Here is a 22,893-nt window from a genome sequence, read left to right as displayed (position 1 = left end):
GTCAGGAACCTCTCCAACGTGCCAAAAAGCATTGATGTCAGTTTGAAGATGAAGGTGTACCTGATCCAAACTTTCAATTGATAATCTTTTCAATTACTTACTTTTCAAGAGGCTTGGAATGATAGCGGCAGATGCAGATACACTCACCAGCTGAGAAAGTTGGATGATCAATGCCTTTGAACTATGGATTGGAGAAGAGTGCTGAATATCCCCTGAACTTCCAAAATTACAAACAAATATGTCTTGGAGAAAGTGCAGCCCAGGTGCTCCTTGGAGACAAGAATAGTGCAGCTTTGTTTCTCATCCTTTGGGTTGTTGTTAGGGAGGGACCAATCCTTGGAAAAGGACATCAGGCTTGGAAAGATGAGGGTCAGTGAAGGAGAGGAAGACCCTTTACGACATGAATTGAGGCAGTTACTATAACACTGGGTTCAAGCATGTCAGAGACGGTGGGAATGGCACAGGATGAGACAGGGTTCAGATCTGTTGTTCATAGGGTTGCTTCCAGTCATAGTCAACACGATGGCACCTAATAACAATGACCCCTCCCTCGGATCGAAATTAAACCTTCTAAGTCTCCATTTGATTGAACTGTGATACACTGAAGCCAAATTCAAGACTTTAAAAAAAAAAACTCAGGCTGCTACCTTCATGAAAACAGTCACAGAGGGAAGGGCCAGGGGCTGGCCCCAGTGGACCCAAGATGATGGTTTCAGTGATGATGTCAATTCCACCTGCTGGCCTGGATTCCACCACCTGGTCCACAAGATGAGGTCCAAATGGCCCAGGCCAGTGGGGCTGGCAGGCTCGGCTCACAGTGGTCTATACCACTAAGAGGGAAGCTGATAAAAGCAGGAGTTGATCTCATGCCACAGGCAGAAGTGAGTCCAGGCAGCAAGAGGACTACATTTCCCATAGTCCCTCAAAGCTTGGGAAAGAGCCATTGGAAGATTTAAATAGCCCAGGCCCGAGGCAGCCAGGCCGCAGCTGTGGCTGCGTCTGCCTCCCGTGGCTCCATTGGCGCTGGCCTCGCATTGGTGGGCTCGATTGGCTGCCCAGCCTGGCACTGACGTCGCTTGGAGCCTGGTGGCAGCTGGAGGTAAACAGCCATGTGCATTCCTTCACTCTATATTTAACAGCTGTGGTGTGGACCTGAGAAGGCAGCGGCCAGGCACAGTGGCGGCTCGCTGGGCTGCTCTTGTCTTTGGGGAGAAGGCCTTCGGAACTGGACTGGCACTGGCCTTCTCTGTTTGACTGAGGTGGCCATGCCAGCTTCCCAGAGCCGGGCCCGAGCCCGGGACCGAAACAATGTCCTCAACCGGGCTGAGTTCCTGTCCCTGAACCAACATCTCAAGGGGGCCCCAGAGCCCCGAAGCTCAGGCAGGAAGGCCCCAGGCCCATCAACACAGCCTCCACCCCCTGGTGATGGGGCCCGTGAGCGGCGCCAGTCACAGCAGCTGCCCGAGGAGGACTGCATGCAGCTGAACCCCTCCTTCAAGGGCATCGCCTTCAACTCCCTGCTGGCCATCGACATCTGCATGTCCAAGCGGCTGGGGGTTTGTGCCAGCCGGGCCTCGTCCTGGGCCAGCGCCCGCTCCATGGTCAAGCTCATCGGCATCACGGGCCACGGCATCCCCTGGATCGGGGGCACCATCCTCTGCCTCGTGAAGAGCAGCACGCTGGCCGGCCAGGAGGTGCTCATGAACCTGCTTCTGGGTGAGTGTGTCCGCGTCTGCCAAGCCAGGCCCCTTGACAAGTAGCCTTTCCCTCCCTGGGACCAGCCGGGCTGGCCGCAGGGTCCCCAGAAACCAGCTGGAACAATCTAATGAGGTTAAGCAGGAAAGGTGTCCCAGAAACAGACCATGAGCAAGCGAATGCAGAAGGTGCACAGGTGAGGGGCCCAGCGAAAAGAGCCGCGAGCGCACAGAAGCCCAGCGGAACCTCTGAGGACGGGTCCTGCGCTTGGCAAAGGTGCCCCAGGGAAGCTTGACAGGAGGGCGAGGGGACAGAAGGCCATGTCCTCCAAAGAGTTAGGGGTCTGCAGGCGCTCGGAGCTGGGGTCCCACCCGTGTGACTCCCACTCAAGGAAGCTTCTTAGCCACAAGCAGGCAGCTCCATGAGACATCCCCATGCCCACCCTGACATCCTACCTCTGATACACAGCTACCTAGGTCAGAGACCCTGCCCAGGATTATCCTACAAGTCCTGGGGCTCCTTGGGATTTAGTCTAGGGCTCCCACTCAATCCAAGCCTCTTAGACACCTTACCTGTTCTTTCCTAGGGCTGTCACTGGAGGAGGGGGCCTAGTGGACGTGTCATTGGTCTGTTTTTCCAAAGTCTTTGCTACCTGCATCTTTCTGTTTAACACTTGCTGGGAGCCAGGCTCCACATGGGGACCATGTGTCAGGAGGCCCCTCCCCTCCACTCAGAAGGTGTTTCCAGTCCCCATTTGGTCCTATCCTGGTCCCCAGGGGACTCTATGCACCCTGTTTCACCTTCCACAGCAGGCCCCATGTCGATGGCCTCACCCTTCTCATGTGGCCACCATTTAGGAGACAGGTGAGGAAGGGAGGTCTCAGTGGAGACCAAGAATGCCAAGAGATCTGCGGTTGGACCACCAAGAAGTAAAGTTGTGACTTTCTTCCTTGCCAAGAGGGAGTTGTGACAAAAACATGCATTTCCTCCCTTAAAGTCTTGAGAGTCTCAAGGCTCCATGCTTTGGGTGTGAGTGGGGACTTGACTCAGAGAAAACAATTGACTATTTCCCACAGGAGATGGTGGGCTTGGTACCAAAGAGTGTTTTAGGTCTTATTACTAAATGATTTATAATTCATTTCTTATTTTATCCTGAATAAAACAGCCTCACAAGACAGGTGCTATTAGCATTCCCATTTTACAGATTGAGAAGTTGAGGTTCCTCTAACTAAAGTAACCTGGTCAAGGGTTTAGCGTTTGAGATTAGCACTTGACATGCAAGCTTTAGCTCCTCCCATGAGCCATGTGAAGGGCTTAATAAGAGCAGCGTGGTCAGGGTGCTGGGCGGAGGCCCTCGAGGAACAGAAACTGGTTCTCAATATCTGCCATTTCTGCAGTGTGTGCCGATGCCTCATGCAGGCCTCAGGAAAGCTGTATTGGGGGTGACCAGTCTGCCTGGTGTCAGAGGACGGGGCGGAATAGCACATGGGAGAGCTGATACCAGAGCCTCACTCTAAGCTGAGCTTCCCAGGGCCTGGTCTGCCCATCCTTCTCCAACCCCCAACTGTGGTGGTGAAGTTGTATTAAGAATATTCTGAGGGTTGGGGGGGAAGAGAATGTATTGAAGGATTTTGCTTAAGGCCACATCACCACTTCTCATCCTCACAGCTGATATATCCTCTTGTTAAGAAGAGGAAACAGACATGGGGTAATGACTTGCCCAAGGTCACACAGCTTGTGAGTGGTGGAGTCAGGATTAGAAGAGGGGGACTCCCTAGCTCTGCATATTTCAGAGGAGGAGGCAGAAGGCACCAGCCTCTGTTTGGTGCTCCAGGCAGGACGAAGAGTAAGTAAGCAAGGCCAAACCCAGGGACAGAGCTCAGCATTCCCAGGCAGACCAGCTCCAAGAAAGGAGCTAGTGAGAAAGGAGATGAGCTCTCTGTGGCAAGGGGCATGCAAAGCTTTCCTGTCAAAATATTTAAACGCTGTTGAGCTCAGGCTTCTGCCTCCTTCCAGAGGCCAGACACAAAGGTATTTTCCCCACGGGACAATGGAGAAGGCTTGAGAGGCCTCCTCTCTTAAGTAGGAATAAGAAAGTAATTTTTTTTCGTTTTCGGAAGAAAGATTGATTGTCCTCATTGTATACCAAACACTATGCTATGGAGGGAGCTCTGGTGGCCTAGTGGCAAGAAGCTGTGTTAACAATCCCGAAGGCGTGCCGTTCAAATCCATCAGATGCTCCACTGGAGAATGAGGGGCAATCTCCTCCTGTGCCAGTTGGATCCAATTCAACGGCACACAGCAAAAAAAAAAAAAGGGGGGGGGGAACAAACAACAACAAAAAAGCAAACAACCCCAAACAAATACTATGCTATGAACAACCCACAGTTTATTTTTTAAATGTTCCCCATGACCTTTCAAGGTGCCCATGCTATAGGTGAATTAACTGAGAATGTGAGAAGTGAAGGGACTTGCACACACCCCACACCTCTCAGTACTATGTAGACCTGGGAACCAAATCCAGATCCTCTTGACCTCAAAGCCCAGGCCTTCCATCACCACCAGCAGCCTTCACATCAGACCATTCAGTATTGTCCAGACATTCCTGCATCACCCCAGAAGTGTGGTTGCAGTGACGAGGTGAAGGGCCTGGGAGAGATAGATGTTCTGTCTACCAGACCTTTAGTAACACATCGGATACCTGGACCGTCAAGCAGTGAAGGCCTGATGCAAAGCAGCCTCCTGGGATGGCAGCTCTGAGCAGGTGGGTGGGAAGAGCCGGTCTGTGAGCCTGTGGTCACCTTCTGGGGATGTGGATTCGACCTTCCCCAGCCTTGGCCTGACCCGCCAGAAGGTGCTGTAACCACTGTTCACAGCGGTAATCACAGCATCAACTGAGCACTAAATGCCCGTGTTCTGCTTGTTCTTTAGTCTTTGTGGTGACTGGTGTCACTTGCAATCCTAGAGCCAAAGCCTGTGCTTTGGCCGAATCCCAGACTCTCCACTAATTCCTGTCTCTGAGCCTCAGTTTTCTATTCTGTAAAATGGGGCTATAAGCTTGTGGTGCAGATGTAAGGAGAAGAAGCTTGGTTTATGGCCCATGTCCAGGAATGACAACACTGCTTTGTCAGGACTGTCGGAGAATCATTGCCTCAGTACCCAGGGGGAAGGTAGACCTGCCCAACCCTGCCCACCCACTCCAAGCACACATCAGATTTCTGGCACAGTCCTTGAGTTCACAGTCAGGGCTTCAGGACCTCCGAAGGCACCTGAGGTCGTTTGGGAAGTGAGAGCTCTAGTGACCACCAGGCCAATGGAAGGTCCCACCTGGGTCTGGAGGAAGTCCTGTGTGTCACTCCAAGCAGGGGGTGGAATCCCAACTCCAGAAACCTCCCAGGAAGAAGGAGACTTAACACTTAGCAAAGACTTGGACATTTTAGCAGCAACCAGTCTGGGTTACAAATCCCAGCCTTGCTTGAATCTTGGGCAAGTGACTTCCTTTCTCTGAGCCTTGGTTTTCCCTTCTATCGAGAGGGTCATTAAGACATTTGACTGAATTACAGAGCTCCAGTCTCCCCCCAGGTCCACTAAAACTCTCTCCTCTAACCCCTCCTTCGGAGGGGCCAGGTGACGCTTGATCCATAAGGCCTATGGCAGTTCATCAAGCCCCGTTTCCTCATGGACATGGGTTCTGTGGTTGAGAGTGGCCTTTATGTCTTCTTGCCCCGGTCTATGTCATTCATGAGTGTTGTGTTTTTTTAGACTGTCTAAGATGTCATTTATTTAAAAAAATCTTTCACATATTTTATGAGGAAAATATTTAAACATCATAAAGATTCTGAGAAAAAGTGATTCCCTTGGGCTCTGCTCTGCTGTAGGGATGGCATTCTGACTTTCTCTCTACGCACTTGCTAACAGTGTGTTTTTCTAAAATGACCTCTGTCGTGTTTCACCTTGTTCACATGGCCACACACGTGTGGTCTAAGTGGGACAGGCATGGCCATCTACCCTTCCTCTTACAATCTTGGTCTTCAACTCCACACACCGTCTTATCAAGCAATTCAGACCTTGGAGTGGCTTCCTCAGCCTTCAGCATCTTCCCCCACTCCACCCTCTCTGTCCTCCATCCTTGACCCTTTGGTTACCTTATATGACTCCACTACCATTTAACCCCTTGATTATTTCATAGCATCTCTCCATTCTATTTACTGCCTCTGAAAACCTGCTGGAGGAGTTCCAACTTAACAGCACACAATAACAACTTTTTTCCCTTGGCCCCCTAACCATCTCTCAGTGTTCCCCATCCACTCACCCAACCCAGTTCCTCTGCCCAGCTCTCCTCTCCCCTGTCCACAAGCTCTCGGGAACACCTCCAGGAAGGCTGGACCGTCAGCAACACTCCTTCTTCCTGGAGATGACACGTACTAAGTTATCATGGCAAGACATGGTGCATCACCTCAGGGGAGCTCTTGGTCACCCCTAATCAGGTCAAGCCCTCATTATATGCAGTCACTTCATCTGCTTTTGAAGCCGAAACAGCAGAAATGAAACAACCTTTTTGTGCAGTTGCGGAGAGGCCCGCTCTGCATGGCCTCCTGTTTCAGACCCACCAGCAGTGCATGCTGCTCAGATGTGTGACTAAAAGACGCCATCAGGCCTGCACACCTGGCATTTTGAGCACTCACGCCCCAGGCAGGTAGAACAGGCTTTAACAGTTTCTTCAGATGAGAAAACAGAGGTTCTGAGAAGTTAAGGCACTTGCTCAGAATCACTCAGGCCAGGATAATTAACTCAGGCCTCAGGCCAAGTGGGCAGGTCCTGGTCAGAAGCAGGGGCTACCCTGGACAGAAGAGAGGCCAAACATGCATACCCCCTGCTCCCACTAGGGGACCAAGCTTCCAGAGTTAAAAAGGCTGCTTTCCTCAGTCTGCCCCCCACCCCCTGCTCATGCATCCATTCCCAGGGGCTGTATTCTTCTGTGAGGGGTGAGGATTTTTATTTAACTCTTTTTTTGTGAGAAAATATACATAACAAAAGACTTAAATCATTTTCATCATTCTTAAGGGTATTCTTCATTCTTCTTCATAGAGTCCAGCTTCTCAAATAATTTGTTCAGCATACAGATTGAATAGGTATTGAGTGATAATACAATCCTGATGCCCTCCTTTCTTAATTTTAAACCATGTAGTGTTCCCTTGCTCTGTTCTCACAACCGCCTTTTGGTCTAAGTATGTGTTTCACGTGAGCACAATAAAGTGCTCTGGCGTCCCTTTTCAGCAGGAAGTAGCTAAGAGAATATGCCATCCCCTTTTCCTTAGGAATCAGGGTGAAGTCTCTCTCAGGGAGGAGAGATAGGGAATGGCAAAGGACACACTGACAAAGGAGATTAATCAGAACTGGCTTCAACAAGCACTGTGGCAATTGGACAATTAAAACAGACATTCGGGGGAGGGGGGAAGAAGAACAAACTGGGGAGGAGGGTAGAGAAAAGAGTGCAACAATGAATGAATGAAAACCCAAAATCTCTGTAAATGTTCACTAAAACTAATAAAATTTAATAATAATTTAAAAAAAAGAAAGTTGTTTGTAAAGAAAAAAAATAAAGTGCTCTGGGATGAAGAAGAATATGGCATCAAGATCAAAGGAAGACTCAACAATTGCATTATGTAGATGACACAACCTTGCTGACTGGAAGTGAGGAGGACTTGAAGCACTTGTTGCAGAAGATCAAAGAGTACAGCCTTCAATATGGATTGCATCTCAACATCAAGAAAATAAAGATTATTACCACTGGACCGATAGGCAACATCCTGATGGCTGGAGAAAAGATTGAAACTGCCAGCTACTTCATCTGACTTGGATTCAGGAAACGTATTGCACCAGAAAGTCTACATTTAGGGACCTCTCCAAATTATTGAGGATTACTGGTGTCAGTCTAAGGACCAATTCAGGCCATGGTCTTTTTGAAAACTTACTATGCATCTGAGAGCTGGACAATGAATAAAGATGAAAGAAGAAAAATTGATGACTTTAAGCTGTGGTGTTGGAGAGAGTACTGAACAGCCCATAGACTGCCAAAAGAACCAACAAATACGTCATAGAGAAAGTGCAGCCAGAGTGCTCTGTGGAGGCAGAGGTGATGAAGCATCACCTCACTTACTTCAGGCATGCTGCTAGAAGGGACTATTCCTTGGAGAGGGTCATGATGCTTCTAAAAGCAAAGGGTCAGTGAAGGAGAGGAAGGCCCTCAACCAGATGGATTGACAGAGTGACTGTCGCAGTGGGCTCTGGGATGTCAGGAAGTGTGAGGATGTCACAGGATAGGACAGGGTTCAGATCTGTTGTTCACAGGGTCACTGTGGGTTGCACTCAACTCGACAGCACATAACAATAACAGTGGTACATATCAGTAATGTTCATTATATTCACTGTGTTGCGCTACCACCACCATTTCTAGAGGTTCTTCATCATTCTAAGCAGAAAAGTCAGTACCTTTTAAGCAAGGACTTCCCCCTTCCCTCACCCATTTGCCTCCCTAACCACTAAGACATTTGATATGCCCCTCCTCGAGACACGTCCCATGAGTAGGAGCATACAATTTTCATCCTTTTGTGTCTGACTTACTCCATCCATCATGTTTCCAAGGCTCTTCTACATTGTGGCATGTATATGCAATGGTTTTTAAAATATTTTTGTTTTAAAAAAACTATGCATAAGTTATCTATGTTAATAGTAAGGGAAAATAAGAAGTACAGCATTATAAAAGGCAATTAAAAAATTTACTTCAATCTTCCTCTAGAGAAAAACATTGAACAATTGCTATAGAAAATCCAGACATTTCCCCTCCTGCCTCTAAATATAAATACATGAATTTTTACGTATATACACGTATACATATATAAATTGGGGGAGGGAATGGCAAATCCTGATTTGTAATTGGCCTTTTCCAGTTACCAAACCCCCTCGCTCTCCTTGGATGACTATAAATACATGCCCCCTTCATCATTTGCGATGGCTGCAGTGTTCCATTGTCTAGACTTGCTACGATTTGTCACATCCTTCTCCTACTGAAGGGCATGAGTTGTTTCACATTTTTCAATGTTATAAATAACGCTGCAGTGGACATCCTTAGCCACGAGTCATGGTGCACGTCTCTAATTATTTCCTGAGGAAATGTTCCTACACATGAAATAGCTGAGTCAAAGGGAAACAAGCTGTAAAGACTTCAGATTCTCAATGCCAAATGCCCTTCCAGAAGTTTGAACTAATTTCTTTGCCTTCAGATGGGTTCCCACCTCCAGAAGAAGCTGGAATGGGACAAGAAGAGACTGACAACCCCAAACCTTAGCTTATAGCCTTGGTCACGCAGAGATGCCCACCTACCACCTGTCCCCTTACCAGGCAGCAGTGAGCACACTTAAGGCTATTTTTACTCCTTTATTTGCCCCCATTCTCATCCAGCCTTGAGTCCCTGGCCTGAGCCTTGATCTTAAACTGGTTCCTACAGAGCACATCTTCCCCGCATCCCAAAAGGGTCTGTGCACCATCCATAATCACCATTGTCATCCTGCACCAGGCAGCCCACACACAGTCGTCAGCAGGCGAGTTGTGTTCCAGAGTTGCTGATTACAAAGCTTCCACAACAGCCGCTATCTTCTAAGAAAGCTTCGAAGGCTGCTGTGCCCGATAGATCCCCCAGCATGCTATTTTCTTGGCTGCTATAGTCAGATCAATGGCGTCCAACAGTGATAGAGCCTGAGTGGAGAGAGGGCTTAGGCACTGAGCCAGGTTCTCAGGAAGCCTCCAGGACAGTAGGGCCTTGGGAATGACGGGGTTTCCTGAATGTGATGTTCAGGCATCTACGAGTGAAGATTGTCTGGGCAGAGAAGTTGTTTGTCACAGGCGCCATTTATGGAGAACTTGATACATGCAGGTTCTAGAATAAGGATGAGGGAACAAAGGGAAAGTCAGAGGGGATGAATATGTTCAAAATTATGCCCCAGGTCATGGGATTTGTAAGCACCAAATTTTGATGCAATCACTCTGACTTTGAAGCCTTCAACCTAGTTTATCTTGATGAATAGAGTCCCAGTGAGGTTAAGTGACCCACTCTGATTACATAGCCTCTCAAGAGACTTGGCCAGAACCCCTGACCTTGGCCCAGAGCTTCTTGACAGTCTTTCCCATGTGGGAATTCCTCTTGTCCAGAGGGACTTGTCCTCTGAGTCCAGAGGGAATGTAGGTCGAGCAGAATTCACAGAGCCTTGAGTGATGGCTCCATTTGCTTCTATTTCTGGGCTCCAGATTGTGCGCTGATGGTGTCAGAATCACAGTCATACAAATTTCAGGCTGTGTTGGGGGAGGGGAGAGTCCCTGCAGAGGCAGCAGCAGGGACAGGGCCTTGGTCCAGGGAAATAGGTGGTGGGAGGCCAGGGAACCCAGAGACTTTATTGGGGAGCCCATGATCTTTCACTTCCCAAACTCATATGGCTATAGTGTGATGAGGTGGAAAGACATAGGCCCTGCCACACCTGTCAGAGAGCCATTCTCTGTATAAGTATTTGCTTTGGCCCATCTGTCTCTTCAACTATATGTTCCCAATAGCAGAGACCTACCAGCTTGCTTCATCAGCCCCAGTGCCTGGCACAGTGCCTGGCATACAGTTGCTGAGTTGTGGGCCAGTCAAGTCAAGAAACTAACCAGGAACAATACTGGGCCCAGTCAGTTGGAGGACATCCATGTGTGGTCCAAAAGAGCGACAGGAATGGACAGAGCAGTTCACACCTCCTTATGACCTCAAGAAGCAGAACTTTTCGGAATAGCAACCCAAATGTCCAGATGCTCTGTTTTGAAACCATGGGACACAGGGCAGCTTCATAGGACTTCCTGAGGAGGGAGGAGCTGAACTGTAGACACCACCCCATCCACCTATCCAGGGAGGACCTGAGCTGAAGACACTACTCCACCCACCTATCCAGGCATATCTCCTTCATGTGTTTCATACATGTTTTCTTCGGGACGGGATGGAGGGATATTGCTAATTAAAAAAATTACTAGAATAGCACATCAGCATGAAACTGACTAAAATTCAAGCTGGATTCAGAAGGAGCTGAGGGATGATGTCATTGCTGATGCCAGATGAATCTTGGCTGACAACAGAGAATAACAGAAAGCTGTTTGCTTGTGTTTTGTTTTACAAAAATGTTCTTCCTTGAAAAAATGTAAAAGGTGTTGTGCTTCCTTAAAAAACTAGAAACAGAAATATGATCCAACAATTCCATGGCTAGGTCTATCCTAGATAAATAAAGTAATGGCAGGAATAAGTTTATTACATGCCCATGTTCATAGCAGCATTATTCACAGCAGCAAAAAGATGGAAACAATCTAATTATCCATCAGCAGATGAGCGGATTAACCAATTTGTAGCATATGTGTATAGTGGAATACTATGAAACTCTATCAGCGACCTCTCCAGAGTGCTGAAGAGCAACAATGTCAGTCTGGAAATGAAGGTGCACCTGATTCAGACCATGGTCTTCACAATTACTTGCTATGCATCAGAGAGCTGGACAGTGAAGAAGGCTGACAGATGAAGAATCGATGTTTTTGAGCTGTGGGGAGTATTAAATATCCTATGGACTAGACTGCCAAGAAATTAAACAGGTTTGTTCTGGAGAGAGTAAAACTAGGCTGCTCCTTAGAAGCAAGGGTTATTTGACATGTGGCCAGGAGGGACCTTGGAGAAGGACATCATGCTTGGGTGAAGGGACAGTGCAAGAGAGGAAGATAGTGGATGAAGTGGATTGACACAGTAACTAGGGCAATGGGTGTAGGTGTGTTAAAGACAATGAAACTGGCTTAGTATCCTAAGCAGGGCTCAGAGCTATTGTGCATAGGATTGTTATGAGCTGCAGATGACTTGATAGCACGTAACAACAACATATTGAGCAAAATTAGTCAAGCACAAAGGGATAAACATTGTATGAAATAATATCATAAAAAGTCGGCGAGCTCTGGTGGCCTAGTGGCACTGCAATCCTGGAGGTGTGCAGTTTGAATCCACCAGGTGCTCTGTTGGAGAAGGACAATCTCCTTCTGTGCCTGTCAGATCTGATTTGATGGTACTCATACAAAAAATAATAAAATAATTTTTTTAAAAAAGGTCAAGAGTAGGTTTAAATACAGGAAACTGTTTCTTTGGGAGTTACAAAAGAGAGGAGGGGAAAGGAAAGAAGAAATGTAATCCAGATAGTAAAAACTCAAACTTCTCACCGTCGAGTTGGTACTGACTCGTGGCTGGGCCCCTGCTGGGGTTTCGAGTCTGTAAACTGCACAGGAGGAGATTGTTCCTCCTTCTCCCAAGGAGTTGCTGATGGATGTGAATTGCACAAGAAGCTCGACTCCCTGTGGACTTCACCACCAAGCAGTATACAATACAGTGTGCTGAGATGATGAGGATGGCACAGGGCAGGGTACAGAGCTGCTCTTCATGGTCCACTCGACGGCACCTAACAACAACAACAATGGTACTGACATAAACAGTCCTGAAATAGCACTAATAACTAACAATAATGTGTGATTTGTTGTTATTGTGTGCTATTGAGTCGGAACTGACCCATAGCTGACCCTCCAACAGGTTTTCAGAGGCTGTTAATTGCAAGGAAGGAGACTGTCTGTCCTTCTCCTGCAGAGCTTTTGGCGAATACTTTGGTCACATGGTCCGGGGGGACCAGTCCTTGGAGAAGGACATCTACCTGGAAGGGTGAAGAGGCAGTGTAGGAGAGGAAGACCCTGGATGGGATGGCTTGATGCAGTGACCAGGGTAAAAGGAGGAGGTGTGTTGGAGGCAGTGAGGCTGGCTCAGGATAGGGCAGCTTTTGTACATAGGGTCAGGGTGTGAGTTGCAGGCAACTCAGTGGCACACAACAACAACATCGTTGTCTGATAAGCAGAGTATGGGGTCTTGGAAGCTTGTGAGTGATAATCTAAAAAGCAGCTATTGGTCTTTTCCCACCAAGAACAAAGCAAAACAAACTCAAGGATGCCATTATTCTATAGGACCAATGGCCCTTGTGAACCAAAGCTTCCTCTAACTTCTGGCTAGAAGAACTAAATGATGCCCAGCTACCATTACTGACCACTCTGACCAAGCCCACAATAGAAGGTCAGACCCTGGTGAGGATGAGTTAAGGGGAAGGGGGAGTAGAACGAATTAAAAAAACAAAAAAACCCAACAACCAAACCCAAGAAAATCTTACTTGAAACTGAAGATATCCCTGAAGGCTACCTTCCAGCCTAGAAATAAACAGAACGACAAAATAAACAACATGAAAAATGTGCTCCTGAAAACAGTCAACTGAACGACACCAACAAGCAACATGTCCAAATCCACAGATGAGACAACAGGGAAACTGGATGAATGGAACTGAGAATCCAGAGAGGGAATGAGGAGAGTGCTGGCACATCTCAGGGATTGCAACAAAGGTTACAGCGTAAATTGTGCATGAATTATTAATTGCAAAACTTGATTTGCTAGGTAAACTTTCACTCAGCTAAAGCACAATAAAATGTAAATACATGAATAAAGAATTCGTCCTGCTGGCACTAAATTAAATGTTCACCTGCAACCAAAAGTCCACAGGTTTGAACCCACCCAGTAGATCTGTGGAGGAAAGATCTGATGACCTCCTTCCAAACCCTGTAGACAGATGAGTCGGCATCAATCTGATGACATACAACGGTAATCGGTGAGTTTCCCACTCTGCTTTTTGGCTGAGAAATCTGGTGACCAGTAGACAAGATGATCCATGTCCACTAGTGGCTGTCTTGCCTTGATCTAATCCAAGCCTGGCCCAATACCTTTGAGATTCCAGTGGCCATCCTGGTGACCAGAGTGGCCAGCCACTGCCCACCAGCACCAGAGAGGCCATGCCCTCTGCCCTTGACTTCCTTCTGTTGGTGGAGGTGTTGAACTCTCAACCATATTGTTTTTGCCCTGATCAAAGCTTAGAGAATATTTTTTCTGATGTGCCTACCCGAAGCCACTCATGTTCCAGGGTCTGAAAGTCTTACACTGCTTGCTAACTTGGGTTGCAGAGGAATAAAGACAGCAGCAATGCCAACAGTCACTCTTTGTCTTTATGTGCACTCATATCATTAGTTCATTTCATCCTCATGAGAACCCATTTTGCAGATGAGAAGACTAGGGCTCAAGAACTTGTTCTTTCTTGCATAAACTTTTTCCTTTACTTTTAAAATTGTGATATTGAAAATATCACTGAGTGTTTTTGTTTGTTATGTGCTGTTGCATCGACCACGACTCAAAGCGACCCTGTGCACAGTACCTCTGAACCGTGCTCCATCCTGGGCCATTCTCACTATCTCTAACACGCCTACCCTCATTACCCCAGTTACTGTGTCAATTTATCTCATCTGGGGTCTCTCTCTCCTGCACTGTCCCTCCACTTTACCAGGCCTTCTCCAAGGATTGATCCCTCCTCAAAATATGTGAGTCAGAGCCTCAAATCCTTGCTTCCAAGGAAAAGCTTGGCTCCATCCTCCTGGACATACCTGTTAGTTGTCTTGGTAGTCCATGGTATGTTCAATACTCTTCTCCAGCACCATAATGCAAAAGCATCAATTCTTCTGTACTCTTTGGTCATTGTCCAGCTTTCTGATGCATAACAGGTAATTGTCAAGACTATAGCCTGGATTAGGTGCACCTTAGTTTCTGGACTGACATCATTGCTCTTCAGCGCTCTGAAGAGGTCCCTGACAGCAGACTTTCCTAATGCAAGCCATCTTTTGATTTCCTGACTACTGGTGCCAAGAGCATATATCTGAATACAGTATTGATTTAACAAAACACAAATAACTCAAACTCCTTGCCCTCCGGTCAGAACCAACTCATAACTGACTCTCCAGCAGGTTCCCAAGACTGTGGATTACACAGAAGGGGATGGTCCATCTTTCTCCCACTAAGCCTCTGGTGGATTTGAACCCTGAGAGAGGTGAGACCTTTGCGCTAACAGCGTGACTCTCTTGCTCTGGTGGCATAGTCCGTAGGGAGTTACGCTGCCAACACAAAAGCAAAAGCCCTCTGGTAGTTTGAATCCACCAGCAGTTCTGTGGGAGAAAGCTGGGCAGTCCTCTCTCATGCAGTTTACAGCCTCCCGAAAACCCCCTGGAGAGTCCACTATCAGTGGATTCTGACTTGGTATCGATGAGCTGAGCGAATCTGCCACCAGAGCCCCTTTAAAGAAACATATTCAACATTTTCTACATGTACATTTCAGTGACTTGATTACCTTCTTCAAGAAAGTTGCTCTTCATTTTGCATAAGTGTGTGTGTGTGTGTGTGTGTGTGTGTGTGTGTGTGTGTGCGCGTGCTGGTAAAAGTTTACATAGGAAAGGAAGTTTCCATTTGACAATCTCTGTACGTAAAAATGAAACTGCATGTTCAGTGGCTTTGATGCCATTTTTCACAGTGTGTCAGCATTCTTGCTCTTTTCCATTTTGGTTCTATTTCCATTAACCCACCTTCCCCGCCCCTACTTCTTATTTTCTCATTTTTTTTTTTAGGGTAAATGTCAACCACTAGATCTTATATAGAAGATTTAAAAAAAAAAAAGAGTATGGTGCTTATGGGTGCTATTGTTTATTTTATGAACAATATTTTTTGTTCATAAAACCTGCTGTTTAGTTGAAAGATGACCTCAGAGGGTGGCATCAGTACAAAGTTTAGAGGATGAGTCCACACCCAATAGCCTCAGGGGTCCCTCCAGTCTCTACCAGTCCAGTACATCTGGGCTATTTAAAGAGTTTTAATATTGTTCTACATTTCTCTATTTGAGACTATGCATTACGCTTCTGGTTAGACAGTAGTGGTAGTCAGGCACCCTCATGTTTTTCAGGTCTTAGAATAGATGAGTTCACATATAGACTATTAAACCACTTTTTTTCCGTAGAGCTTTTTGTTTGTTTCTTTCTCTTTTGCTCAAGACAAGTGGAGACCAATAGCTGCATTCCAGAAGCCACACACAAGCTTCCAAACCCACGGGCACTGGGAGATAGAACGCACACTGTATGAACTATGTCAGATGGCCAAGTCGTCCCACACGGCTGTGGTCTCAAGCCTCAAATGCAGTAAATCAACTCTTCAGGGGGTTCACTAATCTCTAGGAGTTATCTGTGATCATGCCCCATGGTCTCGTTCACATACGTTGTTCTTATTGTGTAGCATCGAGCTAGAACCAACCCATAGCTGACCCTCCGGCGAGTTTTCAAAGGCAGTTAATTGCACGGGAGGGGATTGACCATCCTTCTCCCTCAGAGCAACTGGTGGACTCAAGCTGGGTGTCTTTGGGATTACAGCACAGGTTCTTGCCACTAGGCGACCAGAGCTTTTTACATATATATGGATATATGCAACATATATATTATACATGTATATATATGCCTACAGGTATGCCTATAGGAACTGAAAAAACCCTCATTGCCATTAAGTCAGAAGTAACTCATAACTGACCATCGGGTTTTCAAGAGGCTGTAAATCACACAGGAGCCACTGGTGGGTTTGAACCACCAGAGAGCCACTACTTTTGGGTTAATAGTGTAGCTCCCTACAGTCGATGCCACTGGAGCTCTCTACACTTTTGTTGTTGCTTGCCATCGAGTCAGAACCGACCCACCATTGACCCTCCAGCAGGTTTTCAGAGGCAGTTAGTTGCCGATCCTCCTGCAGACAGGCTACCGAAGCTCAACGTGTTTATGTGAACACCCATATGGATGCACATGTCTACCTTCTTAAACACACGTATGCAAGTACATCTACTTATCTAACCACACCCATAATTTTTGTGGTTCTTGCTCTTGTTATTGAATTGTATGGCCTAACTTTTATCAAAAACATCACTTATCAGTGTACTTCTTAGTTCCTATGAGGCCCTTGGTCTTAAGTCAAGGAGCTGGGACTCTTCAAAGCCTACTACGACCTGGAGCCTTTGACTTTACCCTCATCATCTATGTGCTCTTGTTACCAGGTGCTCTCGAGTCTATTTATATTCCTAGCAACCCAAGTGACAAAGGAGAACTTCTCTATAGGATTTTCTGAGCTGTGATCAACATAGGAAGGAGGCAGTTCTGTGGTGTAGTGCATGGCTTGTTGGATGGCTAACCGAAAGTTCAGGAGTTTGAATTCACCACTGGCTTCATGGGAGAAAGATGACACTGTCAGCTTCTGTAAAGATTTACAGCCTTGGGAACCCTGTGGGGCAGTTCAGCCGGGTCCTGTACAGTCGTTATGAGGAGGAATCAGTTGAGCAGCATTGGTTAATCTTCATGGGAGCACACCCCCAGGTATTTCTCCTACAGGACTGCTGGTTTGATTTGAACCTTTCCGTAAGCATCCGAGAGCTTGCCTTTCCCCTGGTGGAGGAAGCCTGGCATCACGGGTCACTTCTTTGGGGTTTACAGACGACAGATGGGCCTCCCTGCTCTGGGGAGGTTTGGCTGACTCCTTCTATCTGGCCTCCTGCCTCAGCTTCTCCAGTAAGCTGAAGAGTCCCAAGGGTGTCGGGTGTGGCCACGTCCTCCCTCCCACCTGCCCTGGGGATCTGGCGGTGCCTGGTCTCCTGCGGAAACAGTGACCTCTGAAGGCCCCAGATGGCTCCCAGCCCAAGCCTGGCTTCTGCCTGAGTCAGCAGCATTTGATTCGGGCTGGCTGGCCACTCACCTCCAGTTGTCAGCTAGTTCCCCAGTGCTGAGGCTGGACTCCAGGGAGCCAGTTGCCATGGAAACGCAGGGCGTGTAACAGGAGGTTCTCCCTCACTCAGACCTTGGGAGCCTGGTGTCCTAGGGCAAGGCAGACATCAGCCACTGTGGTGGCTAATGAGATGAGCAGGAACCACAGGGGTTGTCAGGTGTTCAAATCCCAAACCAAGAGCCTAGACTTGAAGCAACAGCCCCTACAGTGGGCAAAGAGAGGTTCTCACAGCACTAACTGGAAGCAGTCTGAATGCTCAGCCCCAGGACCATTACATATACACAGTGCCACGGATAGGGTACCAAGTGCCCAGAGTCAATCTCTAAATTGCACTACCCCATTCAAGCATCCAGGGGCAATTTCTAAATTGTGCCTCTACCCCAATTTCAGGGTGAATAAACATTGATGGCAGCAAGATGTCAGCAGAAATGCCTTTTCCCATCTTGTCTGGAACCTTGTCTGACCTGTCATTCAGGCCCCCTTTCATGCTTGTGGCACCTCAGAATGTCATTCCAAGTCTTGTCTAGTGCACCCCTATACTTGCACCTAGGGGCACTTGCCCCCCTCTGCACCCCTCACTAAGCCTCTGGCCTTGTGCTGTATGTGGCAAGCTTTTTCAAAGCAAGTGACAGCACAGTACATACAGCATGTTGCAACTTTTCATCCATGCCCTATAGATAAATAGAAGGTTCTGGAACAATAGCCACCTCCAGTAGGATTAGAGGCTATTTAAACCACTCCTTTTGCTTTCTATTTTGTATATTTTCTACAGTAAATGTCAGGTGTTTTTTAAAGGATCCCCCACCAATTTCTAAGCAAGAAAGAGCCTTCATGAGTCAATAATGTGGATAAACACTGCAGAGATTTCTGGGAGCACTCGCAGAGCTGCGTTTTGCTGTCGTTTAGTCTGAGCCCTTCTCACATGCCAGGCACTTGGGACATCTCACCCTGGTGTTCCTGTGATGTCATGACTTTAACACTGAATGTCTTGCATCCTGGGACCCTTTCTGTACTGAGCAAATCTGGGACAGGTTGGTCATTTTATAGGCACGATGCTAGTCACCCTCATGCAAATCTTACCTGGCCTCCCTGCAGTCCAGAAGGGAGGTATTCACTATCTCAAACTCAACAGTGAGGAAAATTAAAGGACTTGTCCAAGGTCATACAGCCCAAGGTTCCCAGGCTGGGACTCAGCTCGAATCCCTGAGGAGGGAACACAATGCTTCATCATGGCTCTGCACTGCCAGTCCCATCTTTGCTGTCACCTGAAGAAGGAGGACTTAGAGTGTGTGACCTCACTGGGGTACGGTATGATCATCTGGGACCAGTTGTTCCTAGGACTGGGATAGCACATGGGGGCAGGCTCTCTGTTGACAGTACACCTATCTCAGGGTTGCCACATAGTCCTACTGAGACACCCCCAATAAGAGGCTTTGCCTTGAGCTTCCTGCATTGGCTGGCTGGGAGCCACCATGATTAGCTGTATGACACCAGGACCCAGAGAGGCAAGGCAGCCCCCCAGAGCCACCCAGGGAGCCATGGCAGAGGTGGGATGGAGACCTGGTCTCTCAGGTGCTCTTAAATGAAGAAAGGGTGCTCTTTCCCCGAGCTGGAGTCCCTGCTCCAGCCCCTCACCATGAGCCTCGGGCCAGCAACCTGGCTAACATTTGATACTTGCCATACAGTACCTGGCCCTTGTCTCCGTAAGTGATGGTACAGGAGGAGGAGACATAAGCACTGTCATCTCACATCCCAACAGATTTCCAACAGCTGCACAGGGACAATCAAGGAAACCCTGGGTGTTGAGAGAGTACAAACCAAAGCTGACCTGGTATGGACATCAGGGAAGGCTTCCCTGAAGAGGTGGCACGTACGCTGAGGCCTGAAGAATGGGGGGAGGGGGCTTGGGTAGTCTGTGGGGAAGGCAAGGGAGGAACATCCCAAAAAGAAGGATCATCAGATGCGACAGGAATGCTCCTGGAGCTTTGTCTTGTTCTCTGTAAAATGGGGATGATGCTAATAGTCCTTCACTCGAAGATGTTGGGACCTTTCTGTGAGGTCATTTGAGAATGTCCCCCAGTGCTGGCTCCCTTCTCAGGACCCAGGTCCTCACAGGTGACACAGGAGCCCACAACACATCCCAGACCACCCACTCTCTCATCCACATCTCTGACAACAAAAAAGCAACCAACTGCCACAATTTTGGCTTCATGGTGACCACACGTGTCAGAGGAGAACTGGTCTATTTGAGACAGATCACCAGGCCTTTCTTCTGAGCAGTCTTGAGGTCAAGTTTTGGGTTAGAAGCCAAGAGATGGACCATTCGTGGCTGGTGACAGATAGTGAGGGACTCTTTTTTAAAAAATTCTTTGTGTTTTTTAAATTATTTTCTTATTTGTGTGTGTGTGCCATCAAATTGGATCTGACTGGTACAGGAGGAGATTGTCCCTCCTTCTCCATCAGAGCATCTGGTGGATTTGAACCGTGCATCTCTAGGATCACATTGCAGCTTTCTGCCACTAGACCAGCAGAGCTCCCTCATGAGGGACTCTCTCATGCCTCCAAAAACAGGCAAAAGAAGGCTTCATCCTCTTGGAGAACATGGCTGGGGGAGGGGGCGAGGAGAGAAAAGAGATACATCAACAAGAAAATGGATATTTTCTTGATGGTGAGGAACATTGTAAGGAAAAGTAAAGCCAGAGTTTGGCATTTCCTCAAAAAGCTGAAAATAGAAATTCCATACAACCCAGCTGTTCCACTGTTTGGAATATACCCTGAGAAAATGAGAACTGAGGCGCAAACAGAGATTTGTACACTAATGTTCATAGCAGTGTTATTCACCATCACAAGAACATGGAAGCAGCCCAGATTTCCAACCACAAATGAATGGATTGAGAAATTGTAGTACAGTGGCACAATGGAATACTACACAGCATGCAGGAGCAATGATTTTATAAATCACTACCTAACTTGGGAGGGACTGGAGAACATTATGCTACGTGAACTAACTCAGCTCTATAAGGACAAATACTGTATAAGACCATTATTGTAGAAATAGGATGATAACTAGTAAAACATGTATGAGGATCCAAGGCGGGGAGGGAAGGAGCAGAGGAGTGAGGCAGGGAGGTAATCACAGGGTCACACAATTCGATGGATGGAGGGAGGGGTGTGTAAAGGAAGCGGGAAAGATCTGGTGTGAAAAACAATGTATACAAACTTTATAAGTTAACCAGTATAAAACAAAAATGTTATTTAACTCTGGTGGCCTAGTGGCACGAAGCTGTGCTGCAATCCTGAAGGCATGCAGTTTGAATCCACCAGATGCTCCGCTGGAGGAGGGAAATCTCCTCCTGTGCCAGTCAGATCCAATTAAATGGCACACAACAAGTTAAAAAAAAAAGTAAATCTGGGTGAGGGAAAGAGGGAACATGGGGCTTTAATAAACAGGGTGGTGGGAGAAGATTTCTCTCAAAGAAACAAGGGGTGGGCGTGTAACAATCTCATGAGAGGTCACAGCAGGGGTGAAGGCCCAGAGGTGGGGTGTGTTCTGAGGTCGGCAAGCTGCAGTAGAGCTGGGGTGAGGAGCAGGGAGAGTTGAGGTCAGAGGGGCCAGGCCCTGGACAGCTGGATCTGGGGGCCCTGGGAGGTCAGTGGCCCTGGTGACCTGTGTGCCCGTCTCCCACCCACAGCCTTGCTCCTGGACATCATGACGGTGGCCGGTGTGCAGAAGCTCATCAAGCGACGTGGTCCGTATGAGATGAGCCCCAGCCTGCTGGACTACCTCACCATGGACATCTACGCCTTCCCAGCTGGGCACGCCAGCCGCGCCGCCATGGTGTCCAAGTTCTTCCTCAGCCACCTGGTGCTGGCAGTGCCCCTTCGCGTCCTCCTGGTGCTCTGGGCCTTCTGCGTGGGCCTGTCGCGCGTCATGATAGGACGCCACCACATTACGGACGTCATCTCGGGCTTCATCATCGGCTACTTCCAGTTCCGGCTGGTGGAGCTGGTCTGGATGTCCTCCAACACCTGCCAGATGCTCATCTCGGCCTGGTGAGCCTCTCAGCCTCAGCGTGACCTCCCAAGGAGGTGAGGGGTGAGGGTGCCTGGAGATAGGACGCATAAGTCACCAGGGGGTGGTGGGCCTACAGCCCCAGAGTGGGAGCCAGCCACACACCCCCCAGCCCCAGTTCATCTTTCCCTTCCTGATTGGAGGCTGGAGACCCCCAAACCATCAGCCCTGGTGATTGGCGTATGTCCTGCCAGGTGCCACCTTCCCTGAGCTTGGAATCCGTGTCCCCTCTCCAGGCTGGCTGGGGTCCAGCCTTGGAGACAGCCCTGCTGGGCGTCTGCTCTGGGGGTGACTGGAGTGAACCAAGATGGACGGGAGAGGAGCTGAGTCTTGTCCTTTTGTTGTTATAACTGTTGAGTTCTTGGCTGAGCCCATGATGCCACCAACATAATGCCTGGCAGAATACCCTCTACCCACCACCAAATGCAAGTGCCCGTTTTCATCTGTGATCATCAATAGCTTAGGGCTGCACTTTCTAAAGGCTATACCAGGAGACACCAGCAAGATGCTTTGGGGAGGAAAAAAGTTTCGTTGTCAAAGGCATTTGAGAAATGCTGCATATTCTGCCTCTATGTTGGATATTCACAGGCCTGTTATTGCCAGAAAGGCTCAGATCCATCTCGTGGACAAGCTTTTCTGCTGAACCTCATTGAAACACCATATTTTCTAAATGTATTTGACCTTGGAACCCTTTTCCCATGAAACTACTTTCAACCCCAAGGAACGAGGGTTTCTGCAAGTCCATTTTGGAAGATGCTGCCCCAGGAGCCCAGGGACTTGGGCTTGATCTGGCCTTTCCCAGAGCCCAGAGCCTGGGGAGACCAGGTGGCCCCATCACAGCCTGTGGGAAGCTGGATGACATGAAGCACTGGCCATGGACCACGGGCGTAGGTGCCACTTTGGCCCCCAGGGGCTGAACTTCATGTGACCTAATAGGTTATTTCAAGTCAGTTGTTTATGGATGTGCACTTCATGTGACAATACAGATAATATGCAAACAGACCCTCTCCTGAGGTGGTTTTATTTTTCCTATCAAAGGAAACTGTTTAACCAAAGCAGTGTTACCAAACCAATGAGTCTATGTTAACAGAGGGGAGGAAATCCCTGATTCCTTCTGCCCCAGGAAGGGCTGTGGTGCCATCAGGGGTCAGGAGGCAGTGGGCACAGGTAGCCATGCCCCTGGACTCACCAGGCTGGTCCTTCCTCCCTGAGGTTCACTGTCTCATGTTCCAGACCCCAGTGGTCACTCAGCCCAGGACCTGGGCCATGATGTCCCCCTTCCCCTGTGATGCTAATAAATTTCTCCAAAGAGATCGCTTTCTTCCCAAGGCTCAAGCCCCCCTGTAGCCCCTCACAGGCTGGC

The 22,893-nt window shown here is 48.1% G+C and overlaps 1 protein-coding gene across 1 annotated transcript; it reads left to right on the top strand.

Moving 5' to 3' along the window:
* The first annotated feature begins 960 nt into the window (after positions 1-960).
* On the top strand, positions 961-21,515 carry PPAPDC3 (phosphatidic acid phosphatase type 2 domain containing 3). Its single transcript, XM_006892440.1, has 2 exons — positions 961-1,716; positions 21,151-21,515. Exons 1-2 carry the CDS (start codon positions 1,266-1,268, stop codon positions 21,513-21,515), a joined length of 816 nt encoding a protein of 271 aa, XP_006892502.1. The 5' UTR covers positions 961-1,265.
* The last annotated feature ends 1,378 nt before the right edge of the window (positions 21,516-22,893 follow it).

Source organism: Elephantulus edwardii, unplaced genomic scaffold (genome assembly GCF_000299155.1).
Source record: "Elephantulus edwardii isolate Elephantulus edwardi_28Jun2011 unplaced genomic scaffold, EleEdw1.0 scaffold00116, whole genome shotgun sequence".
Classification (NCBI taxonomy): domain Eukaryota; kingdom Metazoa; phylum Chordata; class Mammalia; order Macroscelidea; family Macroscelididae; genus Elephantulus; species Elephantulus edwardii.
Note: the sequence above shows the minus strand (reverse complement) of the source record. Positions and strands in the feature narration are given on the sequence as shown.